This window comes from Anopheles bellator, chromosome 1 (assembly GCF_943735745.2).
Source record: "Anopheles bellator chromosome 1, idAnoBellAS_SP24_06.2, whole genome shotgun sequence".
NCBI lineage: Eukaryota > Metazoa > Arthropoda > Insecta > Diptera > Culicidae > Anopheles > Anopheles bellator.
In genome coordinates, this window is record NC_071285.1 from 48,152,929 (window position 1) to 48,167,486 (window position 14,558).

General features: G+C 53.4%; 1 protein-coding gene across 1 annotated transcript in view; it reads left to right on the forward strand.

The window, feature by feature from the left end:
• The first annotated feature begins 1,953 nt into the window (after window positions 1-1,953).
• The window catches only part of LOC131205392 (LIM and SH3 domain protein Lasp), a 33,632-nt gene continuing 21,027 nt past the window's right edge, over window positions 1,954-14,558 (forward strand). The window contains exons 1-2 of the mRNA XM_058197469.1: window positions 1,954-2,432; window positions 12,866-12,960. Of these exons, the coding sequence (XP_058053452.1) occupies window positions 2,364-2,432; window positions 12,866-12,960 (164 nt within the window). The 5' untranslated portion in view covers window positions 1,954-2,363. The remainder of the gene's footprint in view (window positions 2,433-12,865; window positions 12,961-14,558) is intronic.

Here is a 14,558-nt window from a genome sequence, read left to right on the forward strand (position 1 = left end):
TTTAGTATACCATGGTCGCAAAGAAAAATATTTCACTAAATATCGCTGTTTCACTACAGCTTCCGGCTCGCCACCGGTCACGCTATCTACGCTAACCCGTTCCCGCTTCTCGCGCCGGGCACACGCGCTAGTGGCATGGGGAAGCACGCGGAAGATGTTCAATCAGTGGGCGCGGCAGAGCGGCCCAAACGCACCCACTCCGTCTACTACCACCGCGCTAGACGGCATGGTCTGGGTCACATGGGCGCTCCCGTCTTGCGTCAGGAAATCGATTTAACGGTACGCGACACTGGCGGAACAGCTCCAGAAAAAGACGCGATCACACACAGAGCCACACACGTGCGCGGGCCAAGGGGGCAAACACGGAACGGTTCAACTTTTGGTGGACATTCGAGCGAAGATTACCATTCCGTCAATCGGTTATGCAAATGCGGAACGATCTTGCTTATCGCGCTGCGCCAATGCGACCGTAATCATTACCGAGGGTGGCCGTGTGGGGCCAGACAGAGTGGAACTATTTTATCATCCGCACTACGAATTATCAGTAAAGGTAAAGAACTAAGATTGCGCACTAGAAACCACCAGAAACATATCACTTCACACGGCACTAATTGCACGCATCAGCAAAGCGGCGACTGCCACCGTTGATTTTGGAGATGATGACGACGTCGAATGACGATGATGGTGTAACGTGAATTGGTGCCGGTTCTCGTCGGGTGTATCGATTTTTCCGACCCCTGCGACACGACGGGGCTGGCGGGCCTGGGGCGCACAGGATACGGTCGAAGAGCCCTAATTGAAGATAGTACACTTTAATTTTGCACCAAATGGCCACCGTAGCACTGGCCACTTAGCTCCCCAGGGCAGGTTTTGTTTCCCGTTTCAGAACTTTTTGCCGAACTGGGGAAAAGGCCCCACTCATGGGAGGGTATAGGGCAGATTTTCCATCGCTCGTTCACACGCGTGCAGGCCGAAAATGGGGAATTCTTCACCGTGTGCACGATACACTTGCAAAGCACTAGCGAATGACGGTATTTGCACGACTCAGTTTGCCATCGGTAGCCGTATTTTCACGCCTCAACACGCCCGGTCACACGTTCTGTTCGCTCGCCATTTTTCGTTTGAAATTTTCTCACAAGACATCGCTCGTTTGTGTGCGATGCGCGTAGGTAGCGACGACGCAAACGGTCGCTGTGTGCGTGCGTCGTCCTGTCGTCCTGGCCGGGGTGCTGTATTGGTGCCGGACCAGGATACGATGCAACTCTCCCATTGACAAATGTAGGCCAGAACAGGTGGGTGGGCGGGTTGGTGGAAAATTCTTCCGCCCCACTGGAAAGCCCAACTGACGGAAGGATTCTTAGGGCCGTGCGGAAAAACGGTACGACCGGTAGAATGGCGATAGAAAAATTATTGGCAAGATATTCGAAGAATTGTGGTTAATTTTTTGGCAAAGAACAACGAGTTAGAGTTTTCATTTCCTGGATTTCTGGGAAAATCATCGAATTTATAATTTTCATTTCTCGTTTTGAATGTTTATCGCTCAAAACCAAACGTTTGGAACACCCTGTGCTGTTTATAACGTAGCCTTGTTCGTTTGAATCGGTTCGTGTAATGGCCAGAAACAACAAATAGAAAGCACGCAGTAGTATGAAGTATTGTTTTTAACGTTTCGAGGGTATATTGCTCCGCTTTTTTCTATAGAAAATCACATTTAATGCTGAATAGATTAGATTAAACCCTCAAACTCGTCGGCTGGAGCATTGTTGAAGCCAGCTTGTGCAGCGATGTAAACAGCACTTCGGGAGGGATCGGCACTTGGTCAGGTTTCAGGGTCCAAAGTTAGCTTCAAAGTTAGGTTCAGAGAAACGGCGGGTCTGGCGGCGGCACACACGCTCGCACACAACCACTCCGACTTGTTCCGCGTGTCCGGATCCGCGGTTTTTCTTGTGCGCGTTTAAACTTTCCAAGAATTCGAAGATCGGCGTGTTCGCGATCCCCCCGCTCTAGTGTTCGTGGCCCCCCGGAGCATTCCCGGTGAAGATAGTGGTTTTCCCCGCGGAGAGTGTCCACGGGAAGCAGAAGAAGCGCGGTGAAAGTTCGGAAGAAGTGCACGAAGATCGTTGTTCCGGTGGCAGAAAACCGGGCTACTAGTGATAGTTTTGTTTTCCACCATTTCCTCGGCTCGAAAGCCCATCAAGTTTTATTGTGTAAGGCTCCTGTGCGTAGTGTAGTGAAAGAAAGGGTCACTCGGATTAGGGGCGAAACGACACGGTGTTGCTTTTTCTCTGCCGTGCAGAAAGAAAGCAAAAGTAGCCACAGCATCCCAGCAATCCCTCTTCAGGTTACCCCGTTCAGCCGTCAAAATGAACAAATCCTGCGCCCGCTGCCAGAAGGTGGTCTACCCGATCGAGGAGCTAAAATGTTTGGACAAGGTAAGAAACCAGGAGCTGCCTGCCTGGAACCCATTGTTTGTCATCTCCGGTGATCCGCGCGCGTGCTTGTGTTCGTGTCGGCCCCGACCGCCGATCGAGTGGTGCCTGTGTTGGTGTGCGGAAGATCGAAGATCAGCTTCTCTGGATGCCGCTACTAACCCTAGCGAAAACATTCGTCCGCTGGAACCGGGTCCGCGGTCCGTTGTTGCGCGAGAGTGCGGCCAAGTGGCCCCGGTGGGTGTGTGCATGAGTCGTTCCCGCTTCCGCTGTGTGCGTGTTGCTCTCACGATCACGTCCTGAGGTTCCCGTTTTGTTCCCATCTCGCTCGAGGGATTTAAAACGGTTCTGGAATGCCGTTCGGCCACAAAAGATAGGGAGAGAAACCCCGGATGCCCATTGTTTGCGGCACATTTTTGGGGATTTCCAGCGAAAAAAGCGGTCAGCGGAAGGGTTTGCGGCGTGCGTACGTGTCCTTGCACACCGTTCCGTCAGCGTGTGAGTAAGTCCGATACCAGAGATCGGAGATCGATTTCAATACGACCGTCGACAACGAGCTCCACGCGGACAGGAGGCCAAGGCAGCCAAGTTCTTCACGGTGTGATAGAACGATAATTGATGAGGCCATGCTGCTGCCCGCTGCCGACATTTACTACTCCGGTTGACGCAGTATGACGTCAGTCGGTGCGGCACGGATACTGCACCGCGACCGCGATGTGACGACAGCGAAGCTGTTCAACATGCTACTTCCGCGATCACCTACCGAAAGCTCTTTCGAAACGCGCCCCGCCAATGGTCTGATTGATGAACCTTATGCTGTCCGCCACCAGCGAAGGCCGTCCTGATGGGATATTTCTTGTGGCATATGGGCCACCTTTTGGGAGGAGACACTCGTTTATCGCGCCACCAGCAGCTGTCATGTGATGGAAATGGATTGAAGAAATATTTGTTTAGTTTTTTTCTCCCCATTTTTGCACTTATCATCACGCTGCCCCGTTTTGCTGTGTGGACACGGTGATACGCCGGGGCCGGTGTTGATAAGATAACAGCTGATCAGCCCAGGGGTGTCAGGAGAGCGCAATATGTCCCCACCACCCACCGTACGGCCCCATCTGTGCCGATTACTTCACCGAAATGCCCTTCCGATGGGGTGCTATTAGAATTCAGCTCGCTGTTATTTCCATTCCCTAATCCAGCCGAGCGATCGCGGCCTTCCGTATCCGTGGCCGCAAAAGGGCTGGAATTTAATTGTGCCCACCACCAGCGCAATGTTTTATGCGTGTATCGCATTTTTTTGCGCCCATTCACAAGTGGCCACCGCGCCACAGATGGGTGGCATATTGGTGGTGATGTTGCAGGCAGAGTGATTGACGGCACGTTAACCACCGTCAGTCCTGTTCGCGTTGGGGAACCTTGCCTTACTTTTTTGCACAATTAAACCATTATGAAAACATATGTTTCCCTACTGTGCCTTCTGCAGACTCTCCGGCCAGGTAGGGAAATGGGTAGCAAGGCCACATGCTCCCGCCGCATAAAGCTAACTAAATCGTTTCATCTGGTTTGCGAAACGGCTAATAATCTATTACCGGTACCTCGTTTAGCCATTGTTTCGCGCAGTAACACAGGAAATTGAAATTCCCATCCATCTGGGCGGCGCTGCGTGCGAACATTATTTCATTTACATTTTGCCGTGGCCGCGGTACCCGTTGCTCCGTTACTAATTTATCTGTAAATGTTACTAGTTGAAGCAATTGCATTATGCTGAAGCCTGTTTAGTGGTATTTGATGCTGGGCAATTTTTCTTGTTTGCCGAAACGCTTTCGAACCTTCTCTTGCAATTTAAACTAAATATTTTCTGCAAATGTCGCCGCAAAAAGGGGATAATGTAAATGGCGTGCCATGTTTGCGCTATCTTAAGCCACGCACGCAGGCCGACTTGCGTCTTAATTCCTTCGACCCTCCTAAGATATCTTTGTCCGCATTCAGCGTCCTCTAGTTTCTTTATCGTAATCCTTGGGAAACAAACGTGTCATACTGTATTGTTGGACTCCGATAACGGCCCATTAGTGAGGTTGTTTACCCAAAAGCGTACCTCAAGCAGCTCTAACAATGATCCTCGGTCGAGCGAAGAAATCCAAACGATGAATCATTCCTCTGTCGTTGACTGGGCGTTTCTTGCCGTGATCTTAAGCTTAGTTTTGGCAACAATAAAACAAAATTTGCATAAACACAACGCACTGCGAACCACGAACACAATTCCTCGTAAGGCCCAACGCAGGAATGGCCCGGTCGAGCGGAACCGGGGCGGTCTTGACGAACCAATAAAATGCAATCAACCGCGCTCTCCGGGTGATGAGCAATTTCCATCAATTGTCCTCCTCGCTCGATGGCGGCGATGCTGCTTCGAGGGCTCGGTTTTGAGGTTCGTGGCGTCATAAAGCGTCGATCCCGGGAATGTGTGCTGCGTTGCTGGGTTGAGCTAACCTGTGATTTAAGGGCCGCGCTGGGTTGGGCAATCGAAGAATAAAAATCTTGCTGCATCCGGTACTCAACTGCCTGTTTCGGGCGCTGGGTAACTGGTTCGCTTCCGGAAGCCGTACACCCTAGTTCCGTGCCATTCTTCTCCGATCCTCACGAATCCTGCGTCGTCATTGGTAGTCTGGGATGTAGCGCTCATATCGGCATACTTTTTGCTTGCCTGCTGCTGCTGCGTTCCAACTGAACGACCTTCAAAACAAGTCTGTGAGTGGTTTGCAATGGCGTCGTGCCCAGTTCGCGGCTCACCTAGAGAGCATCGGCTGAGATAATTGCAGATTTCTGCGGATCATCGACACGTCAGCCTTGGGATCGGTGGGCGACAGAAGGCCCCGAACGATCCACGTCAGATGAAACGTTTTCTAGATCACGTCATCCGCCGTTCTAGGACGTTAGATCACCCTTCCAGTCGCCGGCCCAGCCACCCGACAGACAGTGCTGCTGCGAGGGAGCGTAAATATTGATCGTAGCACTGCGAGGATGAACTCATCATCGCAGTGGGAGTAGTCGGCGAATGCGGCGACGTTTTGGGGCCGACAAAATAAATCCCTAATTGGGGCACGGCCGTCGCGTGGTCGATCGCGCGCAATGGAATCGTGTGCGCAATGATTTACGTACCGGCGGGTTTATGTGTCACGCTGGTGCGCGACGATCGTCGCATTGTAAATTTATCTTGAAATGTACATAAATTAGTTATCTGCCTCGAATGGCTCGACGGCGGCGTCACCGTTGAGAGCAACACAGCTGTGGCTGCGGCAGGAAGCTCACCGACACAACCGCCGGTGTGCCGGTGTGTGTTGGTCGATCCGATCGACATGATGATGGTGGCAGAGTTTTCAGTTCAGCCAACGGCCCTCTACGCCTTTGCAGCATTGCAACGAATGGCAAAGGTGCACCGCGGGCAACAATTGCACCCAAATGGGAAAGAATATGGTTGACCGGCTAACCGAGAAACAATGCACCCCTCGGGGTCCCGGGGTCCCTTTGACACGGGTCCCCTATGTTTTCGCAGCTGGCCGTCGCACAAATTGGATGAGCTTGAAAAAGGACCATATGCGGCAGGCACCACACAGTGGAACTGCATCGATCGGTGCCAAATCATTTACCGGCACGGGCGAAAAACAAATCATCTACTGATTTTTATTGCATTCCCATCGAGAGGATCATTCGAAACGGCCTCTCGCGTGTTGGTGGTTTTATGGGGTTATTTTTATGGTGATTGATTTGCTGGACATCACGAGGCCTCTCTGACTAATCCACGTTACTACGTTGCGGCCATAAATTCAATTGCTTTTTGTAATGAGAAAATAACTTAATTATCTAGAAAATATCAGCACCGTTCTGGTTGGACGTCGCAAATGTGCGTCGCATTCCTTAAACCAATCTTTTCGCCTTAACACCTTAACCCGTGTGTCGAGTCTCCAGTCTCGGGCGGGTTTCGTACGATTAACAATGCTTCTAAATGTGTCATCATCTCTGGTGCGGCCCGTATCTTGCGCCACGAATTCGATGTGCCCCGCCATTAACCTTCTGGCGCTTACACGCGATCGGGACGCGAACGCACACGGCGTGAAATGGCTTTGTTGCGTGGCGTGGCCCGACGCGTACGCAAACCTGTCCTCCGACCGGCGACGGTCCGGATCCGCTGTTGTTGTTGTTGTTGTTGGTGGTGGTCCGGATCCGAGGCGTGACGCGCGAGACATCGCGATGTCACCGTCGATGACGATGATGGCGATAATGAACGGTTGGCTGGAATTTTTATTGATGAATATTTTAAATTCCAGCGACGCAATCAGCGGCACATGTGGACGGCAAAAAAAGGACAACCCAAAACGACGAATCATAAGTCTGAGTCGAAAGCCAACTTATGTCCACCAATTTAACTAGGCGCGCGCTCTCCGTATAAGGACACGCGGGGGGGCACTGTGGGCAGTTTTCGCTTTTCACTTTCATCGGAGCGTCCCGATTCGGTGAAACAAGTTCCGGAGTGCCTCTAGTGGCCTGTTTGGCTCCGTTAGCTTGGAAAACTACTTTAGATCATTTTCCGATGAAAGAATATATAAAATTTAATAATCCGTCGCCATCCGTCGCCAATCGTTGCGCCAGCGAAGAGACACAAGGCTGGACAAGGTGAACTTAATGGAACATGGCCACCAATACATCGGAGAACTGACTGCTGCGCGACTGATCGCCATCGTCTTCGCCATCATCGAAACCGAAAGCTGCCCAACGGGTTATAAGCCGATCGCGCCGGTTCCGTGTGTGTCGAGGCTGCGTCAAGGCGTGCTCGCTGGTCAACTTCTCCCGCGAAACAGGCTCTGGATGTGTTCCATTTTTACGTTACGTAAGGGAACCGGACCGGACCGCCAGAGTGGAGCCTCCATGCTCGACTCTATTCTGCATCGAAATCTATCCGGTCTTTGGGTTTTTATGTCATTACAAGATCGGTATTAAGTCGTAAGACAACAAACGCTAAAGTATTTTTTTGTGGAAGAAGCCAGCAGTTGATGGATTAGGCTCATTAGGCGAAGGTTCTCTGGACTTGGACCACTGGTGTATAAAGTCCACTCCGTCTGCTGTCAGAAGCGAGGCCTTGCCCGCAAAACGCCAAGCACGCCAAGCAACGCGGCTCAGCTCAGTGCGCATTGGAAACATTAGGCGTTCTCCTTGGCTAGTCTTCCGGAACGGTTTGGGGCCCCGTTTGAACTTGAACTTTGGAACATAAAAAAGCGTTTCAATTGAAAACCAATCATTCCCCGGGAACGGCTCTAACGTCTCGGAATGTCCCCCGCAGTGGAGTGTTGCGATTCGTCCGCATTTGATTGTGCTCTTCTGTTGTTTGGTTGGGGCGGCGAATGGAAACCAATCGGAATCTCGTGGCCCAACGGGGGGACCCGGACGGAACTCTACTGCTGTTGTGGTATCAGGTTTTGGGGGCTTGTAATGTCGATCGATCAAATCGTTCTACCGTGACACGAGCATCATTTTATGCTCGCATTGTGTGGTTGACTCGACACGACCATATTCTGTGTGGCCGTAAAGTGATTGTCTCCGTGTGTACCGTTTTGCCGCGCCATGTTTGGTTTCCCGTTTTCACGCATCGATGCCGGGCCCGGTTCTGTTGCTTTCGGGTGAGAAATGGGACCTTTTTGGAAGCCACATCGCTTGTTGCTAGCCGACCCCCGCAGTGTCCACTAATTGGGGGTTTCTGCCGCCACTCATCCTTAGGAGGTGCCGTTTGGCCTATCACCGGTCAACAATGCGCCCGCTTCCGGAAGTGCTGTGTCTTGGGTTCACACAATTAAATACACATTTAATTCTCGTTTCAACATCCATATTGAAGAGGCCACAGAGAGAGAAAGAACTCCAATGATCCCCCCATTCGTTGATGTGCATGCAAAACCATCATCTGATCAATCGGCAATAAAGTCTCATCCAAACCGGTGGCTTCTTCCGGTCCCGTAAAAACTGAAACTTCCGTCAACTGCACACATTGGCCATTGGTCATTGGCCATTGTTGTTGTCACGCACGCACGCGACTGGCGATAAACGAAGCGGTGCGCGGAACCGGATGCAACCTGACCCCGACGACAAAGCGGAAGCCCGAAAACGGTGGAAGCGTGGTTCGGTTTTTGGTCCCACTTTCCAAAACCCGTACCTGGACCCGGCTCCCTGCTCGATCACTTTCCCTTCTGACGCCTGTGTGGCGCTTGGCGAAAACTTGTCTTGTCGAGGGCTTCCGGGCGTGGACACCGATTTCAATTCAAGGCGGGAGACTGAGACGGCCGCCGCGTCAATCAGTCAACCCCTTAAGGAAGGCGCCAGGCTGCCTTCGGCTCCGTTTGGACGGTGGATGGATTCCACAGTGAGGTGGCGCGTGTGGCGGGCGGCGTGCCCTTTTTCTATCTGCCAGACTACGACCATCCATCAACCGTCACCACCACCACCACCAGCGTGACCACGGCAGCCGGACCACTCTTGGTGCGCGCCAATTGCTTCGATAGTGCATACAAATTACTGGCGCGCGACGATTTATCCCTGCCTTCCGGTGTCTGTGGCCGGCCGAGACCCGCGCGGAACCCTTCGGGGCACACACCGCCTGATGGGCTGGCTGGTGAAAGTCGCATTCCAGCAATCAGCTGCGCAACACGACACATCACAGATCGCGCCCAGATCTCTGGCGTAAAGCGTTGGCTCTCTCTCTCTCTGTTGATCGGATAGGGAGCATAAGGCACGCGAAGAAGATCAAGCCTTGCTCTGGTGTGGGGTGGTTGTGGGCCTCATTTGGCCTTCTTGGGGACACTTCTTGAGGCGCACTTCTTGCGTGCATTCCATCGACCCGCAGGATTGCGTAAGGGGATGTGTACATGTCGGGGATGTTTCGCCAAAACAAGGGCCGAACGAGGAAGTAGCTTTCGAAGGGAGATAGAGAGAGAGAGACTTGAACTTCACGGTGTCAAGCTTTCTCCGTGGCATCCATTTCTAGAGCATCGGAGGCGAAACGACACCGTCCTGTGGTGCGTTGTCGACCGAGGTGGTGGTCATCGAGCTAATTAGCCAATTAGACATTCAACCGGTCCCTGGCAGGGTTGCGTTGCTCGGTCGTTTTAAAGGCGTTTGATTCGATTGAAAACTGAAGTCCTTCGCTGGCTATCGCTAATCGGCTATCGGGGCTTCTCACGCGCGTTGGGATTACGTGTGTTTGTTGAAGTCCTCGAACTCTCGTAAGGCGGGCAGGACACAACTACTAATTACCAGAAGCACCTAAAGAGGTGTGCCATCGATTGAAATGCGTTGCAGTGCGAGCAGCACTTCGAAATTCTTAATGCATGGGTTGAAAAGTGCCGAGCTTATGAAAGAATACACGAAACACTTTTGTTGAACGATTTATCTTTTGCCTCAATAGGCATCAGTTTCAGCGATAATCTTTCAATTCGAGCGAAATTTCTTCCCTATGAGCTTTTTATAAGGCCTGTGAACCGCCAGTAGTCGTTGGGAGCCCTGATCTGGCGAATACGGTGGATGTGGGAACATTTCTAAGCAATTATCTCTGTTGATGGTATTCCCCTTCTCAAAATAGTCGATGAATATTACACCATCGACATCCCTAAATACTGAGGCCATAACCTTTCCAGCAGAGTGCACTGCTTTCGGGTGCTTTGGGCAAGGTTCAACCAATGATCTCAACTATGATGACGATCGTTTTGTTTCCGGAGTGAAGTGATGGATCCATGTTTCATCCATTGTCACTTGTCGATGCAAAATATCCGGGTTGTTACGTCTCCTGACGATCATTCAAAATGATTTTGTGGATTTAAAAAAAAATGTTTTCCTGGTGTTATCGCATTATTTGGACTGCGCTGCGTTCTACATCATCGGTGCCTGTACGACTGAAAATAACAAAAGTATTCACACTCTTAGCATAATTCCTCGCAAACTTATGAGTAGAAAGCGATGAATGCAATAATACCTGCGCCATTTATGTGCTAAGCTTGGCACTTTTCAGCCTCCGTAGTACCAGTAATCAGTATTGACAAACCCGTGCACGGTTTGACTCACGATTGTAACATTCTCAAGCATGTTTTAACAATCGTAACGATGTTGCAAGAGAAATATTTTAATGTTCTCTCAAAGAAAAGGCCACCTAATCCAACTCGAACCGCGAAAGGGCGCCCGATAGTGGCCGTTTGATCGATTCCCGGCTTTATGTCAAACACTCGTCGACTTTTCCGTGCTTTCCACCCTCAACTCCTCTCCTTTGCCTAGGTGACCTAATTTATCGAGCCTGAGGAGTAGAACCACACGCTATCAGCGGTCCATTCAGACGAGCGGTGCGTGTTGGGCCCGGGGAGCGTCTGGTGCATCGATTCCCCGATCTATGGTGCAACGTGGGCCGGATCGTCGATAAGAACTGCTCTCTCTCTCTCTGTGGAACACCTTTTCGTGGGACCGACTGACGCAAGACACCCTTCCGGCCGCGACGTACGATAGTTTCTGGTCAGGGCCCGGAGTTTGGTGCTCCTCCTTGTAGCTTTCCGATGTTTTGCCGCATTTCCCGGAGCGTGCACGAAACTGTAAACGATGAGTGCGCCCCTGTTGTCAGTTACCCGTGGCCTCAGCACTGAAATTGACCACCGAGCTTTGGCGGGACGGAAATTGACGGTTCACTAGCTGTACGCTAGGTTGTTTGGTGCGTGCGTTGATGTGGGCTTTTTTCGGACACCCGGTCCGGGAGCGACCCAGCCCCGTTTTATTGCCCACCGCCCGATTGTTGCCGTCCAGTGGCACGAACCGCGAGCGGGTGTGTCCGCCCTGTTATCATTACGCTGGCAGGCCGCTGGTAACAGAATGTTTTGGATCCCGAAAAAAATGCCACACTTCATCGGAAGGTCCGGAGGGTGCAAAAAGGTCCCACACGGCCCCAAAAGAAAGGCGACGGCGATGGCGGCGTGGTGCAGTATAAAATGGAATGCGGTCCGCTACGGGACAACCAGAGGTCCCACCGGTACCGTTCACGATGCATCCCGTGACACGAGGAGTGGTGCTTGCGGCACTGTTGGCAGTGCTGGTCGACGCCCGTCATAACTGCGCGAATCAGAGTAAGTAGCCGTCGGCGGCCACCCATCGGAACACTTCTCTAATTCTGTCTCCTCCGTAGAATGTTCGTCCAACGAGGTACTGCTCTGGTGTCCACCGGTCTGTGAGCCGACGTGCGACAAGGAGTGCGTCCCGACGCCGAGCGGCATCCCGGTGGAGACGTGCGTCTGCAAGCCAGGATACGTGCGGCACGACGGCGATTGCATCAAGCCCTGCGAGTGTCCTCGGACCGAGCCACCACCACCTCCGCCGCCGGCCCCCCGTCCGTGTGGTGGGTGCGCCTCCTGCCGGCCGTACGAAAACACCTACGTCCCGCCACCGTTTGCGCCCCGCTACCCGAAACCGTGCCCCTCCACACCGGCTCCGGAGCCACCGGTCCCCGCACCGGCGTACCCGATGGCGTCTCAGTCGCAGAACTTCTCCGGCAGCAGCTACCTGTACCGGCCGGGGCCATTCCGGCCGTGTCCGCCGACGCGCGGTCCGTCCACCCCGCCACCGTACGAGTCCTGCCCGCCGAACGAAGTGAGCCGCCCGTCGCCGGTCTGCTGCGAACCGACGTGCACCAAGTCCTGCAGGACCGTGTTCTGTCCGGCCGAACCACCGACCGGGCCGCACGTGTGCACCTGCGACACGGGTTACGTGCGCCACGCCGGCAAGTGTGTCCTGCCGTCGGAGTGTCCTGCGCCGGAGCCGCCCCGCGTCTGTGGCCCGAACGCCCACTATAGCTCCTGCACACCCTGCTGCCAGCCGACGTGCGATAACGACTGTAGCAAGGTGTTCTGCATCGCCGCCTGCACCGGACCCCCGACCTGCGTCTGCGATCCTGGCTACGTCCTCCACAACGGACGCTGCATCCTACCGTCACAGTGCCCCCGGCCGTGCCCGTCCACTCCGCGACCACGACCAACCCTTCCGCCGCCAACGCTACCACCCCCGACGTGCCCAACCACGTGCCCGCCCGGGGCCAGCATGCGCTCGTACCGGCCGTGCTGCGTGGACACCTGCGCCAAGGACTGCCGGGGTGTGCGGTGCGCCGGGCCGTTGACTGGCCCTCCGACCTGCGTCTGCGAGTACGGCATGGTGATGCACCAGAACCGCTGCATCCCGCGGGAGCTCTGTCCGCAAGCGCCGGGAGTCGGCGGATCGCAATAAACTTAATTATGTTTACCAAAGAAAAAAAAAGGCCGACGAATTGCTTTTTTTGTTCCACTCGCTTCGATTGTAATGCACACAGTGTTAGATGACTGGCTCACTCACCGCACCCGTTTCGTTCTCTCTTTCCCGGTTCCCTGGACCGCGCGCAGACCTGGCACAAGACGTGCTTCAAGTGCCACGAGTGTGGCATGACGCTCAACATGAAGACGTACAAAGGATTCAACAAACTGCCGTACTGTGAAGCGTAAGTACCCACGTCGCGGTCTCGCGGTGAAGGTTGGCCTCCCCCCCCAATCGTCACTTGCCCTTGACAGCAGCCTGCCCTCTTCGCCAAAAAAACCCTGGGGGGGGGTCCCTGCCAGAGAGTGTCCAGTCCCGCCACCAGCGGGAGCGCGTTTCGGCCAACGATTTTTGCCCCCGATTTTTGCTTCGCGCGCTTCTCAAGAACCCGTCCTCCGGCGGAGGTGCGGTCCCCAGCCGCGGGTCGCCAGGCTATTTATAAATATTTCGTATTTATGGTCGCCGGCGGCCTAGAAGACCAAATACATGCGGACCCGGCGGCCGGATGTCGTCGTCATGGGTGGATGTTTTCCCTTTGGAGCGGTCGCAGTAACGATCCGGTCGCCGGTATATAGTTTGAGTTTACCTCTCAAGGCTATATTGAGGTAGCTCCGTTCTGCGAACGTCCAGCCGATGGTCGGTGTCTATGGCTTCCTCTATGGCCAATTGGATTAATGCGAAGCGCAGGGACCACAAATTGGTCGCGCGTGTGTTGCTAAACATAGTTAGCAGTTGTTGCGCGTACACATCGCCGGATAGTGTATTTTGTGTCCCTGAACTCGAGCTCTGTCTCAAGGAGCAGCTTGTAATAATGTCGCTGGGTCTCTAAAGAGGTTTATTAAGTTTTCGAACGCGCGCTTCAAACACTCAATGATCGGTCCCCGGGTCTGTGGCGGCATTCCTTGAAAGCATAATGGCGTCTCCCGGCTCCAAAAGCGCACCGTCGTTTGGCCTTCCCGTCCCCCGTCTCCCCCCGGGGTTGCTCTGAAGTGATCCGAAAGATTGGTCCGGCATAATCCCTTCCGTTTCACTTCTTTCTTGAGCCACTCGAGGCTCAAGGATGATCACAAGCATCGTGAGCTCGTGAGCTCCTCGTTTCCCCCTTGTTCCCCAACTTTATCCGTCTCGGCTGTCTCCGAGATCTGGTTCATTTGCCGTGCAAAATGATCCCCGAGGGAACGGGTTGTTGCTGCCTTCTGCAACCCGATACGCTGATCCCCTGCTTCTGCAGGCATTATTATGCGCGCATGACGAGAACGTCACAACATGAGCTTTATCCCCCGCTCAGCATAATATGCATAACAGAATCACGTGATGGGGAACGAGCCCACCGGTGGCTGTGCCTTAGAGTTCTCGGTATGGAAGGAGTACCCACGATTGAAAACGTTTACCGCGGGGTTTTAAAACGAAAAACTAACGACCCCAAGGCCCGCATAACACCGATAACGGCTCACGCGTAACGTGCGCATTTTATCAGAGGTGGTCAGAGGCACGATCACGATCGGTGGGGAGCACTTTACAGAAAACGACCTGTCAATTCGTGCTACGCAGGTGGTTTTGCTGTTCCAGTCCGGTGGCCGGCCACTTTTTGCCCAACTCCACTTCAAACCCGTTGCCATCGGTTCGCTCGCTCTCTCTCCCTGTCTCTCTGTCTCTTTTTATTGGTGAGGGCGAAGGTTATTTGATATGTACCTCGCGAGCTCGTGGGGACACTGCTGTTGTTATTGTGTCCTCCGTGCTGCGCCAGCATTAAGACGGGCAGCGCAGCCGAAAGCTGCCAAA